This window comes from Malus sylvestris, chromosome 10 (assembly GCF_916048215.2).
Source record: "Malus sylvestris chromosome 10, drMalSylv7.2, whole genome shotgun sequence".
Taxonomy (NCBI): domain Eukaryota; kingdom Viridiplantae; phylum Streptophyta; class Magnoliopsida; order Rosales; family Rosaceae; genus Malus; species Malus sylvestris.
In genome coordinates, this window is record NC_062269.1 from 13,659,711 (window position 1) to 13,675,736 (window position 16,026).

The following is a 16,026-nucleotide window of genomic DNA, read 5'->3' on the forward strand; positions in this document are numbered from 1 at the left end:
TTTTGGCGTATGCGATCTCGAAGCATATACAAACAAGTTTGACGGTTGGATCGTTGAAACTAGTTTTCGTACAATGTGTATCCCATCAAAACAATAGATTCACTAACACTTAGAGTTTATTTATATTTTCATTAACTATAACATAAGATTTGTGGTATCCACTTGTGTAAATGTTTTAAATTGACGATCGAATTAGTTCATTGTATTCATATAGGATCAAGGAGTGTAGCTGTAAAAAAATCATCAAAATCGGAGTTAAAACTACCGTTAAATCGTGATTTTTCGTTTATAACCGTCGAAAAGTGTTGTCCCGTTACTTGATCTTTGAATGTTTTTTTTTTGTGATTTTTGGCGTATGCGATCTCGAAGCATATACAAACAAGTTTGACGGTTGGATCGTTGAAACTAGTTTTGTACAATGTGTATTCCATCAAAACAATAGATTCACTAACACTTAGAGTTTATTTAAATTTTCATTAACTATAACATAAGATTTGTCCCGTTACTTGATCTCTGAATGTTTGTTTTTGACGATTTTTGGCGTATGCGATCTCGAAGCATATACAAACAAGTTTGACGGTTGGAGCGTTGAAACTAGTTTTGTACAATGTGTATCTCATCAAAACAATAGCATTCATTGGTTAAACAAAGTCTTTTTACATTAAGTTACATATTAAAAAAAAAAAACACTTAAAAAAAAAAACATAAAAGTAAAAATATTTTACAATGATGTGTAAACTAATAGCATTCATTGGTCAGGTGGTGCTTCAGTAGTCAGCGGAGCTTCAGCAGTCGGCAGGGCCACAGAAGGAGGAGGCAACAGAGGTTGATCAGTTGGAGCTTCACTACGTGGTGCCGCTCCTGAAGACGAAGGCAGATGCTGTTGGAACAAACCCACAAACCTCCGATGATCAAGTAAAATTTGACCATCAGTGTCCTGTATCTGGTCAATTTTCCTCTTCATGTTGGTGGCATAGCTGTGTGCGAGCTTGTGCAACTCTTTATTCTCATGCTTGAGCCCTCTAATCTCTTGCTTGAGACTCATCACTTCAGCCGCCAATGATTCAACTTGACGGGTTCGGGCAAATAGGCGTTGGGCCATGTTGAACACGGAACCTGCACACTGCACACTGAGAGCCAGAGACTCCTTGACAGCCAATTCATCAGACCGCCTTGAAAGCAGTCTGTTATCTTTAGGAGTGACAAGGTTCCGGGCCACCACCGCAGCTGTCATATCATTCTTCATCACCGAAGCCCCAACGGTAAGGGGACCAGTAGGGGATATGAAAGATGGGCGCCATATGTTGTCTGGTGAAGGCGGAGCTGCCTCTTCACCAATGTTCAAGTCAAAACGACGATCGGAAGGGCCAGACATTTTCTGAAGGTGTTGAGAAAGAAGAGATCGGACAGATTCAGATTTCGGAAGTGCAAGAAGGGAGTGTTTACAGGAGGGAGCTCAAGTGTGTTGTGGAAAAAAATTAACGCCTCTATAAAAAGAAGAAATCAAAGAGGCGCTCCTCAGAAATCGAAGAGGCGTCCTCTCGCAAGTTGGGCTTGCTCACAAACCACCGATTCCAGATATCGAAGAGTGTCAGCTTTCTCAAAAATTGGGTTTGCTCACAAACCACCGATTCCAGATATCGAAGAGTGTCAGCTTTCTCAAAAGTTGGGCTTGCTCACAAACCACCGATTCCATATATCGAAGAGTGTCAGCTTTCTCAGCCTCGTCAGCAACCGTCACACGCAAACTCAGCTTTGCGAAAATCACGGAAAATTTATCGAAGCATCGATATCAGATAACAAAGATGCGCATGTCTCTCTCAGCCTCGTCAGCACTTGTCACATGCAGAGAAAGCTTTGCGGAAATCACGGGTAGTTTGTCGAAACGCCGATTCCAACGGTTACCGATTCCAACATAATTACTTTCTTAAAAGCCGAAGCGTCACCGCTTTCGAAAACCGAAATTCCTATATATGTCGACCTCCCTCCTCCACGGACAGACAAACCTGAAAAAATGCTCAACAATTTCTCGCATTCGAGAAGGCACCCTCAACATAACCTCTCGAAATACTCAGCTTTATTTCCCCCCGATAAGACCTCAGCAAATAAGCCACACCAAGAACAAGAGTATCTCATATCATCAGGGTCGAAAGCAAGAGTATCCCATATCATGCTTTCTCCCTGTCTTTGTCTTTGTCTTTGTCTTTCTCCCTATCTTTGTCTTTGCCTGGAACTTTTGCTCTCGAGTACTCATTCTCAACTGTTGTCAAGGTCACGAATTCCACCGGCAAATACCTCATGATAGTGGATCAGATATTGGCAAATACCTCAACAGCAAGAGTATCCCATATCATCAGGGTTGATCGTACTCTAGATTTGATGGACTTGTTTTGACCCTCAAATTCTTGAGTCAACTCACTAAGGCGTTGTGAACTACACGTGCCGATTCACCACTCTTGAATCAAATCCTTAAAGATCAAGCCACCAACGGTCCTTGAAGATATCACAAGCCCGATTCAAGATCAAGTGTTCACCACCCTGAATCAAATCCAGTTCAAGAATAAGCCTGTGGAAAGTTACTTCTTCAAAAGCAAAAGTATTTCATATCATCTCTTCTCCATTTGCTTCTCCTTATCCTTGGTGCTATTTACGACACAAGGAGAAGGAGAACAATCAACATGAAACCGAAGTCGAACCTCTGATCCAGTCAAACTTATTTGTATATGTGTTGAGAAACAGTCAAACTTATTGTTTCAATTCTTAACTTTTTATAGTGACAAGTGGTGTATAATCCAAAGTTTCGGTCACATTGAATAATAATTATGCATAATTAAAGAAAAGGAATTGTTTAGAGTTTTTCTAGTTATATGAGCTCTAGTAGAGTAGGATGAGACCTGGTTTGGATATGGAATGAATAAGTAATTATTTAAGATATTCTTCTTTCAACTTATAATAATTATGTATAATTAAAGAAAAAGAAAGAAAACAAGAAATGATCTTAAAAGTTCCAGAATTAAACAACCGAACCTTAGGGTTATGATGGAGCTATTTTTTTATTTTTTCTGGGCTGCTCCACTAGTTCCACCAATCTGCAAACCAAAAACAAGCTGGCAACAATTGAACTAAACTTCTGCTGCCTTTCAAATTTCTTTAATTCTAAAGGAGGTACTTTTCTATGATATGCTCTGAAAGTGATACAGTGGCTCACTTGCTTGCCATCATTCTTAAAGCACGCCTAGTTAAATATGCTCTGAAAGTGATACAGTGGCTCACTTGATTTATGCTTTATTGACTGAACACTTGCTATATTCCACTCGGTCTCTCTCTTCCCTCTCGCCCATCTGTAAACAAATTTCCCTTTCCCCCTTTTTTCCTCCTAACAAATTTCTCAAAAATTTGGGCAGTTTTCTCCACATATTTTCACTAACTTTCTCAATCCGGTAAATCCGGTTTCTGGGAAGAATTGCTGGCGTTTTTGGGCAGTTTTCGTCTCAGGTAATGATCTCTGTGACCCTTAAAAGCATATTTCATATTTCCAGAACTGGGATTTCAATCCTTTGAATTGTATTGGAAGCTCATGCACTTTGAGCTTTAATACTTGATTCATGCACTTGTTTAGAATATGGGCATTAATATATAGTATTGATATTATTGCAATTATTGCTTTTTTCATAATCTTGATATAGTATTGATATTATTGCTTTTTGAATATGGGCATTAATATATGATTCATGCACTTGTTTTTTGAATAATCTTGTATTGATATTATTGCTCTAATTACTTATATTACTTTGGTTGCTAATTTATTAGTTTCAAATGCAAGAAGGGATTAGTTTCTAATGTTATATTTTTATGGTTCATAAAGTGTATAGATGTTGCATTTGATCACTCGTCGTCGGAGTGTGTCCAATACGGCCCCTGCATTATCAGCATCTACTGCTCCAGGATTGAGTGCTCCATTGATTGGGGAGCCTACACCCCTCAGTGCACGGCGGTCTCACCGGCGCCGCCGTGAGCCGGAGCCTTATGATCACTCTTCCTCGTCCTCCAGAGTCGAGGGTGGGGACTCCCAACCAGGTAGTTTTTTCTAATTCTCACTACGTTGTATTTTTTTTTTCATTTTAAAACTATTACTTTTATGATTGTGAAATTGTGTTGTGAGTTGTTAATTACTGTTTTAAGGTACTTTTATGATTAGGGGAGGTTTTGCCGAATTTTCTGTACAAATTTAAGCTTAGGGTTTTTACCATTTAAGTTTTTTTGGGCAGCTAAAAAAAACACCAGGGGGCCCAATCGAATGCTGAAGGAGGCACATGCTGTACGTTTGTCCGCCTCCTTGATCAAGATTGCATATGACTCGCGACATCGTGGAGCGGCTACCTCACAGCAGCATAGCAGCGTCGTTAATAGCTGTGGTTTTGTTATTCGGTATTGTTGTCCTATGCAGTGGACGAGTTGGGCACAAATTCCTGAGGAGACGAAGGAACTGGTGCGAGACAAGTTGACGGTTAGTATATTAATTTTTAGCCTTTATCATTTTTTTTTGTTTACAAATATTATTAAATTTATTTTATTGTTTTTCATATTTGTAGGTCAATTTTGATCTTAAGGACATATCCCCTGAGGTCAGTGCCTACTTAGAGGAGACCTTAGCAAACCGGTACAAAGATTGGAAGTGCGCTCTTCACAAGCATTTTCAGCTATGGGGTGATCCGGAGATTGCTCGTCTACAGGGTTACCCAGCTGAGTTGAAGGACCGGCTGGAGGATTGGGAGTGGCTCTGCAAACATTTTACGGACCCAAAATTTGTAGTATGTACATAATACTTTAATAATAATTTACTGTTTGTTATTTTTTTTAAGTTTTTTTTAATAATTTATTTCAAATAGTCACACTAACATTTATATTGTATGATTAACAGAAGAAATCTGTTGCTGGCATGAAAGCTCGGGACTCAAAGACACTTCTCCACCATTCCGGTTCGAAGCCTTTTTCGTATAGGCTTGAGGCACGACGTCAGGTAAAAGTATATTAATTTTTAAATTTTATACAATTTATTTTTTATTATTGATTAATAAAATTTTCTTTATGTTTTTTTCTTCAGGAGGGTTCTAAGTTCCCACAAATTGACTTGTTCAAGGACGTTTACGTTCGACCCGGCAAAGAAATCGCTGAGCAGCTTCTTGTAAGTATATGTAATTGTTATTATTCTTATTTTTATGAATTGTTCAAATATTATTTATATTTTGTTATTAAACATTATATGTTTTTTCTTTATTATTACAGGGCGATATGGTGGAAAAGAGCACTGCTATTCTCGAAGAAGCAACATCGCAGCTGTCACAGCCCGTTCCAAATTATTATATTCGTGGCTGTGAATGGACGAAATTGCCCTTAAGAAATACTAAATTTGTGAAGCTCAGGTTGCTAATTATCTAGGTTCCTAAGTTTGAAAATAAAATGGAATTTAATAAGGATGGAACTTAGATTTTTAGGTTAAAATGTTAAAGTTTGGTGTTTGGAGATTGGAATAAGGACCACGTGGGATCCCCACATCCCTCAAAACCCTCCTCATTTCCCGTTCACTGTCTTTCTCTCTCCTCCTTCACGATTTCTCACTCTCTCTGTCTCTCTCCTTCGAACTCACACGGACCACCACCAAAACCACCCTAAATCTATACCAACGTCAAGTTTGAGACCACCATTGGAATCCTGAGGACTTCACGATCACGTTGGTATCCATTTCAGGTAAGTTTTACTTCGGAAAACCTAGATTCTAAACTCCCCATGAAAGTGTATTGTTCATGAGATTTGAATTGGTTGATTTTTAGGACAATCCAAGCTCATAGTGAGCTTAGTGAGGTCCCAAGGAAGCTCGGAGTGCTTCGTTGGAAGTTTTTGGACGTAAGAACACGGAGATCGACAAGTTCAAAGTTTGGCCGGAGCTTTCGAAGCTTTTTCCGGCGAATCCCCGGCGAGTTAGGAGTCGAGGTAGGTATCAATCTCTTCGTCTCGTCAAGTACTACAACTTTCCTTTTTGTTTCACTCAATTTCGTTGAGTATTGAAGAAGTTATACTCATTTGAAAAATACCCAGTTTCCGGCGACCTCCGAGGCTTTCGAGGCAGTTTCCGGCCAAACCACGGCGAACTAGGTGTTTTGCAAGGTACCATTCTCTTTGTCTCTTCAAGGGCTACAACTTTCGTTTTTGAATCACTTGATTTCGTTGAGAAATGACAAAGTTATGGCAATTTGAAAAACTGTTCAGAAAACGGCCGCCGGAAAAACCAGTCCGGCGACCCAAGGAAGAAGAAGGTGCTACAGTAAAAATAAAAAATAAAAATAAAATTATTTTAAAAATATGTCGACGTCCGTGACGTCGAGTAGATCACTGTGGTATATTCATATACCTAAATTGAACACCGTATGAGAAAGTTATTGAAGATTGTTGGTTAGGTGTTCAAATAACGTTTTATAGTTTTCACATTTAGGTGAAAATGTGAATTGATGATCCGACCGTTGGATCATCACCAAACTTTGATACGTTATAGTACGTAATATTTGAGGATTATTGGAACTTACGGATTGGGAATCCGAGTTACGGATCTTCCGGAATTGGAATTGTAAGTCCATAATATAAAATGTTATCCTAGAGATATATTGTGGACCTCTGGAAGTTATGGATTTAAAATCTGAGTGGCAGATCTTCCGGATCGAACTACGTAGTGACGTATTTTATATAAGTTAAATATTCTATCGATATGAATTCTGAGGTTGGATTTGATTACTATTCTAGGCGGCGATCGTCGTGACGCCTTGATGTGTGGTGCTAGGGAGTTGTTGGATGAACTCCAGGTGAGTGGGCAGTTTTGTTTTCCGTATATATATATATATACTTAACGTTTTCCCAGAAATTGAAAATGCATGAAAATATGTTTAAAATGAAATGCATATGAGTTATGTGGAAAAACGGGAAGTGAAATACCATGCATAGAATTGATATGAAAAGTATATAGAAATGTGAGTTGAAATGCCATGCATGAATTAATATATGATGCATATGTATGAATTGGTGCGGTGGACGCACAGGTAAGAATTGATTTATGATGCATATGTATGAATTGGTGCGGTGGACGCACAGGTAAGAATTGATTTATGATGCATATGTATGAAATGGTGCGGTGGACGCACAGATGAGTATTTAATTACTGTTATGATGATGATGATATATATTGAGCTCAAATCCTGCACCATGGTTTAGTGCTTATAGTATTCACCGCATCGCACGCTCGCCTTGGATCCAAGTAGATGCTAGTCGTACAGTCCACGCGGAGTGGGTACGACAGACCAGTCGCGAGAGTGTTAGTGAGATTCCGACTGGTGGGTGACCTTAGATTATGTGCACAGATGATTTATGAGAAGCACTAGAGCGTAACTTGTGTGCAGAAGGCCGGACGGGTCACAGAGGTGACTCCGGTAGAGTGATAATGATAGATTTTGAGCTCTAGGTTCAACCGTATAGGGCTATTAGAGGGCCTACGGTTGATTACTTTCTTGCACCTGATATGATTATGTTGATGCATTCATACCTTATTACTGTTGAGATGATGTGGCATGGCATAATTAATATGAGAAATGTTGAGATGACATGGCATGGCATGATTGATAAAGAGATAATGTTGAGATAGTAAAAATGAAGTTTTGAGAATATATATGTATATTTATATTTTACATTTCTGGGAAAGTATACAGGTTTTACGGAGAGGGGTTACAACGTTTTGAGAAATGTTTGGATTTGGAAAAGAATTGTTTTACTGACCCACTCAATTTTGGTTTTGCGCCCCTCCAGGTTCAGGAATCACAAAGGTGTGGTGACTACGAGGAATTCGACGGTGTTCTGACAGATTGGACAAAATTAGGACTCACCTTCGGGTGTATCAATTTAAATTGTATCTTAAAGCTTCCGTACTGTGCAAATGGTTACGTCACTCTCACGTGACGGCCAGCATGCCCTCCTTCGGGACGGGGTGTGTCAGTTGGTATCAGAGCATGGTTGCAATCTTGGACATCTTGAGAAGTTTATAGTGAATTCTGTCAGAACTACACCGCCTCGTAGCAAACCACGTAGTTAGAGGAATTTAGTCTCCCTGATTTAGCGGTTTGGGGGAAACTATGATTATGGTGATTCAGTATATTATCAAAATGGACATTTTAAGACGGGTTATGAGTTGAATTTGAATCACCTTATGAAATGATGAACCTGAGGGAGCGGAGTGACGGTTTAACCAATTGGAAAAGATGTTTCATATTATGCAAGTCAAAGGAAATTTCCTTCTGACAGGTGGGTCGAGACGACTACCTGGTTTTGGGTATGAATTTGCATCCTGGTGGAAACAGGAATGTTAATTGTTGTCACCAGAGGAATCAACCGATTTAAAATTTTTTAAGGAAAAGTTTATCCCTCCGGCATTTATTGATGGTAGTAAACAAGAGTTTACAAATATGAGACAAGGAAGGTGATGATCGAGGGATATTATAGAAAGTTTTCAGACTTGCCTCGTTCCATCCAGATATTGTTGTTAATTTGGTGGAGGTGTTATGTTGTTTTAAGCTGGGTGGCAAAAAGGGAAGTGGTATTTTGGGTGACCACTATCCATTGTAGTTCTTATCAGGAGTATGCTAGATGTTGTTGAGCCTTGAGGACTCTGAGAACATGAGCAACGAGAATAAAGAAGAATAAGAAAAGAATGGGAATTAAAAGAAGACAATAAAGTTAATGATTCGTCATATCAAGAATATCGAAGGATTCAGAGCTTCGAAAGAAGTGAAGCTAGAGTTAATTCTTCCAGCTGAGGTTTTAATGTCGCTGGTCAGAGTAAAAGTGATGGATATACTGGTAATCCCAGATATTTGAGACAAGGTGTCTCGAGTAAAGGAAATGTACTTTGTGCAGCAGGTACAAAATTAACACTTTGGGAAATGTGAAATTAATGAATGTGTTTATGTGAACAGAAGGGACACAGAGTTGTGAATCGTCCCTAGAATCAGTTGTACTCAACAATTTTCCATGAAATCATAGTGTCGATTCAGCAGAGTTATGGATTTAGTAGTTTGGTCGGATTGACCGTGAGTACAGAGATATTTGATGAGTTATATGTTCAGCCGTACGGACCATGAGAAATGGATTTGACTGACACATGAGAAATTGGTGAGTTATAGGCTCGGCCGTGCCGACCACGCGGAGTGGATCCGGCCGACGTATTATTGAGATAAGAGTTGAATCAACCGTATTGGTCATTCTAGTTGACTTCGGCTGATATATTTCTTATTATGTATGATATTACCTAGAGAGTGGTAAATAAATGTAGTTGAGACGAGTGTATGTATTTTGCATTGAGTGACAAAATAGTAATGTTATATCTTTGTGAGTGGTTGCCTACTTATCGAGACAACGATGATTTATCAGTATTGCGGGCTGCAGACCGTAATATTAATAACTCATTCGTGGATTCGTTAAGCAAGCAACCCGGTAGATTATTTTATGTTAGTATTGTACTTATTTGGAATGCTTAATAATAATAGAATATATATTGTATCAGTTAATTCTGTTCCATTAGATTGGTTGGTTATAATTGTGACAAGACGAAATGTTATGGGAAACCAGTACTTTCCATCGATCTGGATGAACAGAGATTACTTTTGTAAGTATGCAAAGTGGATTGAGTTCAGCCATTATTTATGCTGTGAGAGCAAAGAGATTGTTTTCGAAAGGCTGTCAAAAATACTTAGCTCATGTGGTGCTAAATGATGTTGTTTGGAGTAGTGTGAATAATGTCGAAAGAGTTAGACTTTTCTTGATGTCTTCTCTGAAAGTATACCTGGATTGTCTTCAGGCAGAGATATGAGGTTCATTATTGATTTGTTGCCAGGTATAAATTTATGTTAAAGATTGGTTCATGATGAGTTAAGGGAATTGGAAATTCAGTTGAGAGAATTGGTTGATAAAAGTTTTATTCAACCTAGTACAACACTGTTGAGGAGCACCAGTTTGTGGGTGAGAAAGAAAATGGACTTTAAAGACTATTCCTTGATTATAGATAATGGAGTCGGGTAACGATTGAGAACCGTTATCCATGGTGATGTACTGATGTTTATTTAACCAACTCAAAAGTAATTGCGAAGATTCAAAGATTGAATTGAGATCTGGTTACTACCAATTGAATATTATAAGTGACGTTGATCATAAGATGGTTTTCTGGACTTGTTATAGTTTTTATGAAGTTTGGTGATGCTATATGGATACTCATGCTGTTTTATGAGTTATTGGATGAAGTATTCCAATAATGCCTTGATAAATTGATATCATTTCCATTGAAGATATTCTGGCATATTCTGAGCCAGAGCAGAGTATGTAAACGTATTAAGTCAATGAAGCAAAGATTGAGAGAACGTTAGTTGTATGCTAAGTTTAGCAAAAGCTAAAGTTAAATGGATCAAGTGGCATTCTAAAATTTGTTATGTCTGCTTAAGGTATTCAAGTGAATCCTTAAAGGATAGCAGAAATTGAGAATTTGGAACAACCACGAGTCGTAATTGAGATTTGGAATTTCTTAGCTTACCAGGCTATTTTGGATGGTTGTGAAAGAATTTTTAGTCATTGTTTTGTCATTAACGAGACTGATGAGAAAAGAGGTTATGTATGAGTGGGAAGGAATTGTAAGCAAAGGATTCAACAACTGAAGTATTTCCTCACTCATGCACGTATTTTAATATTCCCAGAAGATAGCGATAATTATCGGTATATGGTGATGTTACATTAAATGTTCTTGGATATGTACTAATGCAAATGTTAGGGTGATTGCATACGTTTCACGACAAATGGAATCTCATGAGATGAATTACCCTACTAGTGATTTGGAAGTCACGATTACCATCCTTGCTGTGAAGTTATGGAGACATTATATTTTAGTGAGAATGCAAGATTTTACAAATCAAAAGAGTCTTCAATATCCATTACTTGGAAGGATTTTGATATGAGGCAGCGAAAGTGAATTGTATTGCTTAATGAACATGATTGTACGATCAGGGTGATCGTAAAGTTTGTTCTAGCTGAAGCACTTGATAAGAAGACTGCAGTAAGAACTAATATCTAGTACGCTTGCCAAGATTATCTTCTTGTGGATTGGAAATCAACTAAAGTAAAGTTAAGAATGAAAGATCGAGAAGAAGTTATACTTGCTAAGTTTCAAGTTAGGCCTTTTGGTAAGGTCGTACTCGAGACTCAAATGGTATGTGGATACAAGAAAACAAAAAGTATGTGCCTAATGCTGAGGATTTGAAGCAAGCAAATATTGGACGAAGTTCACTGTTCAACTTCTGCAATATTCCGAAAGTAATAAGGTTTATCATACCATTTGACATTTTTATTGGTCAGCAGATTGAGGCAGAAAGAAATAAACCTTTGGATTGAGACAGCTATTTTCTATTTCGAAACGGAAATGGAAAGAGAATTGGATTACGGAACTGCTAAGTTTCTTAAGTATGTTGGTTGCGCAGTTTCCGAAGTGAAGCCATAAGGTTCATGAAGTGTGTCATGTGTGTGTTTTGTTGACTTGTGAATGGAATATTTCTGGGTAGAGAAAGATTCGATCGAGAAAGAGTTTTAGTAGACCCTGAGACTATGGATGAGTCTCCTCAAAGTATTCAGGTGATTAAGTTAACCTAAAAGTAACCAGGAATGACAAAAGACATCAACAGATGGATATGCCACTAATCGAGTATATAAGGTAAATGGTTTTATATTTTAGAAGTGTTCACCTTAGAAAAGTAGAATTTGGATTGGAAAAAGAAGGTTCTGAGAGTTAAGATAGAGTAAATGGTAAAAGTTTTGTGAAGGAATCATTCAGTGGAAGAAAATTACGTGGGAGAAAAAGAATCGGATGAAAGAAACTTACCGAGGTTGGTATAAGTGTTGATGAATTGGTTGGTTGCTGGAATTTCGGGGACGAAATTCTATAAGGAGGGAAGATTGTCACAGCCCGTTCCAAATTATTATATTCGTGGCTGTGAATGGACGAAATTGCCCTTAAGAAATACTAAATTTGTGAAGCTCAGGTTGCTAATTATCTAGGTTCCTAAGTTTGAAAATAAAATGGAATTTAATAAGGATGGAACTTAGATTTTTAGGTTAAAATGTTAAAGTTTGGTGTTTGGAGATTGGAATAAGGACCACGTGGGATCCCCACATCCCTCAAAACCCTCCTCATTTCCCGTTCACTGTCTTTCTCTCTCCTCCTTCACGATTTCTCACTCTCTCTGTCTCTCTCCTTCGAACTCACACGGACCACCACCAAAACCACCCTAAATCTATACCAACGTCAAGTTTGAGACCACCATTGGAATCCTGAGGACTTCACGATCACGTTGGTATCCATTTCAGGTAAGTTTTACTTCGGAAAACCTAGATTCTAAACTCCCCATGAAAGTGTATTGTTCATGAGATTTGAATTGGTTGATTTTTAGGACAATCCAAGCTCATAGTGAGCTTAGTGAGGTCCCAAGGAAGCTCGGAGTGCTTCGTTGGAAGTTTTTGGACGTAAGAACACGGAGATCGACAAGTTCAAAGTTTGGCCGGAGCTTTCGAAGCTTTTTCCGGCGAATCCCCGGCGAGTTAGGAGTCGAGGTAGGTATCAATCTCTTCGTCTCGTCAAGTACTACAACTTTCCTTTTTGTTTCACTCAATTTCGTTGAGTATTGAAGAAGTTATACTCATTTGAAAAATACCCAGTTTCCGGCGACCTCCGAGGCTTTCGAGGCAGTTTCCGGCCAAACCACGGCGAACTAGGTGTTTTGCAAGGTACCATTCTCTTTGTCTCTTCAAGGGCTACAACTTTCGTTTTTGAATCACTTGATTTCGTTGAGAAATGACAAAGTTATGGCAATTTGAAAAACTGTTCAGAAAACGGCCGCCGGAAAAACCAGTCCGGCGACCCAAGGAAGAAGAAGGTGCTACAGTAAAAATAAAAAAATAAAAATAAAATTATTTTAAAAATATGTCGACGTCCGTGACGTCGAGTAGATCACTGTGGTATATTCATATACCTAAATTGAACACCGTATGAGAAAGTTATTGAAGATTGTTGGTTAGGTGTTCAAATAACGTTTTATAGTTTTCACATTTAGGTGAAAATGTGAATTGATGATCCGACCGTTGGATCATCACCAAACTTTGATACGTTATAGTACGTAATATTTGAGGATTATTGGAACTTACGGATTGGGAATCCGAGTTACGGATCTTCCGGAATTGAAATTGTAAGTCCATAATATAAAATGTTATCCTAGAGATATATTGTGGACCTCTGGAAGTTATGGATTTAAAATCTGAGTGGCAGATCTTCCGGATCGAACTACGTAGTGACGTATTTTATATAAGTTAAATATTCTATCGATATGAATTCTGAGGTTGGATTTGATTACTATTCTAGGCGGCGATCGTCGTGACGCCTTGATGTGTGGTGCTAGGGAGTTGTTGGATGAACTCCAGGTGAGTGGGCAGTTTTGTTTTCCGTATATATATATATATACTTAACGTTTTCCCAGAAATTGAAAATGCATGAAAATATGTTTAAAATGAAATGCATATGAGTTATGTGGAAAAACGGGAAGTGAAATACCATGCATAGAATTGATATGAAAAGTATATAGAAATGTGAGTTGAAATGCCATGCATGAATTAATATATGATGCATATGTATGAATTGGTGCGGTGGACGCACAGGTAAGAATTGATTTATGATGCATATGTATGAATTGGTGCGGTGGACGCACAGGTAAGAATTGATTTATGATGCATATGTATGAAATGGTGCGGTGGACGCACAGATGAGTATTTAATTACTGTTATGATGATGATGATATATATTGAGCTCAAATCCTGCACCATGGTTTAGTGCTTATAGTATTCACCGCATCGCACGCTCGCCTTGGATCCAAGTAGATGCTAGTCGTACAGTCCACGCGGAGTGGGTACGACAGACCAGTCGCGAGAGTGTTAGTGAGATTCCGACTGGTGGGTGACCTTAGATTATGTGCACAGATGATTTATGAGAAGCACTAGAGCGTAACTTGTGTGCAGAAGGCCGGACGGGTCACAGAGGTGACTCCGGTAGAGTGATAATGATAGATTTTGAGCTCTAGGTTCAACCGTATAGGGCTATTAGAGGGCCTACGGTTGATTACTTTCTTGCACCTGATATGATTATGTTGATGCATTCATACCTTATTACTGTTGAGATGATGTGGCATGGCATAATTAATATGAGAAATGTTGAGATGACATGGCATGGCATGATTGATAAAGAGATAATGTTGAGATAGTAAAAATGAAGTTTTGAGAATATATATGTATATTTATATTTTACATTTCTGGGAAAGTATACAGGTTTTACGGAGAGGGGTTACAACGTTTTGAGAAATGTTTGGATTTGGAAAAGAATTGTTTTACTGACCCACTCAATTTTGGTTTTGCGCCCCTCCAGGTTCAGGAATCACAAAGGTGTGGTGACTACGAGGAATTCGACGGTGTTCTGACAGATTGGACAAAATTAGGACTCACCTTCGGGTGTATCAATTTAAATTGTATCTTAAAGCTTCCGTACTGTGCAAATGGTTACGTCACTCTCACGTGACGGCCAGCATGCCCTCCTTCGGGACGGGGTGTGTCAGCAGCTTCCACCAGAGACCCCGATCGAGGACGTCATTGTACCTGAGGATGCAGATCTTAAGATCGTGACTCAGGTCCTGGATCAGAAGTTGGGTTGTCGTCATGGCAAGGTTGTTCGATGTATGGGGAAGGCGGGGGTTCGTGAGACGGGTGCATCTTCTTCCAGATCGTCCACAGTAGAGGTCAATTCCCTGAAGGAGGAAGTGACAACCCTAAGAGGTCAGCTTGTGGCCCAGAACGAGAGGATGAATATGATTGTTCAGGCCTTAGCGATGTCCGGCCTCCAAATCCCGATGCCAGAACCTAATCTTGCTCCACCTTCGACTTCTTAGCCACTTCGCCCAGTCGATACTTAGTAGCATGATGTATTAAACCTAAAGACCTGTAGTTTTTTTTTTTGTTCGGACATCTTGTATGTACATTTTCATATATTGTATAATTAAATACTTTTTCTTGGTTTATTAATTATTGTTTAGAATTTAATTACAATATTTATTAAAAATTAAATAAAAAATTTCTTTGCCCCAAATAAAAAAAAAAAAACAATTGCACGACGTAGGTTTGCGTCGCGCAAAACCACTTTGCGCGTCGTAAACCTTCGTCGCCCGAAGTGGTTTTACGCGACGCAGACCTACGTCGCGCTAAGTGGTTTTGCGCGACGTAGGTCACTTCTGCGTCGCGCAAACCCTTCCTTCACTGCCTTGACGCGACGGTCGGTGCGCGACGCGGGTTCGTTGTCCTACGTTTTGCGCGACGTTTTTTTGACTTTGCGCGACGAAGGTCCTACGTCGCCCAAAGCCTTTTTTGTACTAGTGGATCCATTGTTGTTCTTGAGGAAGAATTATATTTTGGCACGAGTAATACAAATGGTTGAATGGCAGGGGGATTATAGATTGTTAAAAATGTATTATGTTCATGGCATTATCATGTGTGAATGATATTTGCATGCAAAAAACAAGTTACTTTCATTTCATGAATATGTTGTTGGATTTTGATAACATTGCAATATACATGAAAACATGCATGTGGCTATTTTTTTTCTTGACCAATTAATCCATGTAAATTAGTTGTGACTAAAGATGGCAAAATAGAGGATAACTTGAACTCGAGACAGCCCGGTGGGTTTTAGAGAAAAAAAATACTTGCATCTCTTTTGTGGGAGATCTCATTCCCCTACTTGCAAATAACATATCGTCACCATAAAACTTTTATAATCGGAACTGTTCAATTTATTAATCTTCATTTGAAGATCATCTTTTTAAAAAGTTATTCGAAACGGAGTTCGTTTAGTAACCAAATGTC

At 38.7% G+C, this 16,026-nt stretch overlaps 1 protein-coding gene and 2 long non-coding RNA genes across 8 annotated transcripts; all 3 read left to right on the forward strand.

Annotated features, from left to right (window-relative positions):
* The first annotated feature begins 3,334 nt into the window (after positions 1–3,334).
* LOC126584673 (uncharacterized) lies at positions 3,335–15,139 on the forward strand. Of its 6 annotated transcripts, none has more exons than XM_050249000.1 (8): positions 3,335–3,495; positions 3,866–4,077; positions 4,269–4,507; positions 4,593–4,811; positions 4,922–5,020; positions 5,105–5,185; positions 5,287–5,349; positions 14,742–15,139. In XM_050249000.1, exons 2-8 carry the CDS (start codon positions 3,873–3,875, stop codon positions 15,054–15,056), a joined length of 1,221 nt encoding a protein of 406 aa, XP_050104957.1. In that variant the 5' UTR covers positions 3,335–3,495; positions 3,866–3,872; the 3' UTR covers positions 15,057–15,139. The 6 variants fall into 6 exon arrangements, with proteins under 6 accessions (XP_050104957.1, XP_050104962.1, XP_050104959.1 ...); XM_050249005.1 differs by having other exon boundaries at positions 5,299–5,349; XM_050249002.1 differs by having other exon boundaries at positions 5,108–5,185.
* LOC126584675 (uncharacterized) lies at positions 6,861–7,291 on the forward strand. The gene is made up of 2 exons (XR_007610065.1): positions 6,861–7,088; positions 7,141–7,291. It is a non-coding gene; the product is annotated as an uncharacterized LOC126584675 (long non-coding RNA).
* Positions 13,552–13,982, forward strand: LOC126584676 (uncharacterized). Its single transcript, XR_007610066.1, has 2 exons — positions 13,552–13,779; positions 13,832–13,982. It is a non-coding gene; the product is annotated as an uncharacterized LOC126584676 (long non-coding RNA).
* Positions 15,140–16,026: the final 887 nt, after the last annotated feature.

What these genes read in the sequence shown, in the direction of transcription:
- LOC126584673 (XM_050249000.1), top strand. Translation starts at nt 3,873, where the DNA reads ATGTTGCATTTGATCACTCGTCGTCGGAGTGTGTCCAATACGGCCCCT. An exon ending in AAATCGCTGAGCAGCTTCTT is followed by an intron (nt 5,186 to 5,286) that starts GTAAGTATATGT and finishes TTATTATTACAG; the next exon opens with GGCGATATGGTGGAAAAGAG. An exon ending in CATCGCAGCTGTCACAGCCC is followed by an intron (nt 5,350 to 14,741) that starts GTTCCAAATTAT and finishes CTTCCACCAGAG; the next exon opens with ACCCCGATCGAGGACGTCAT.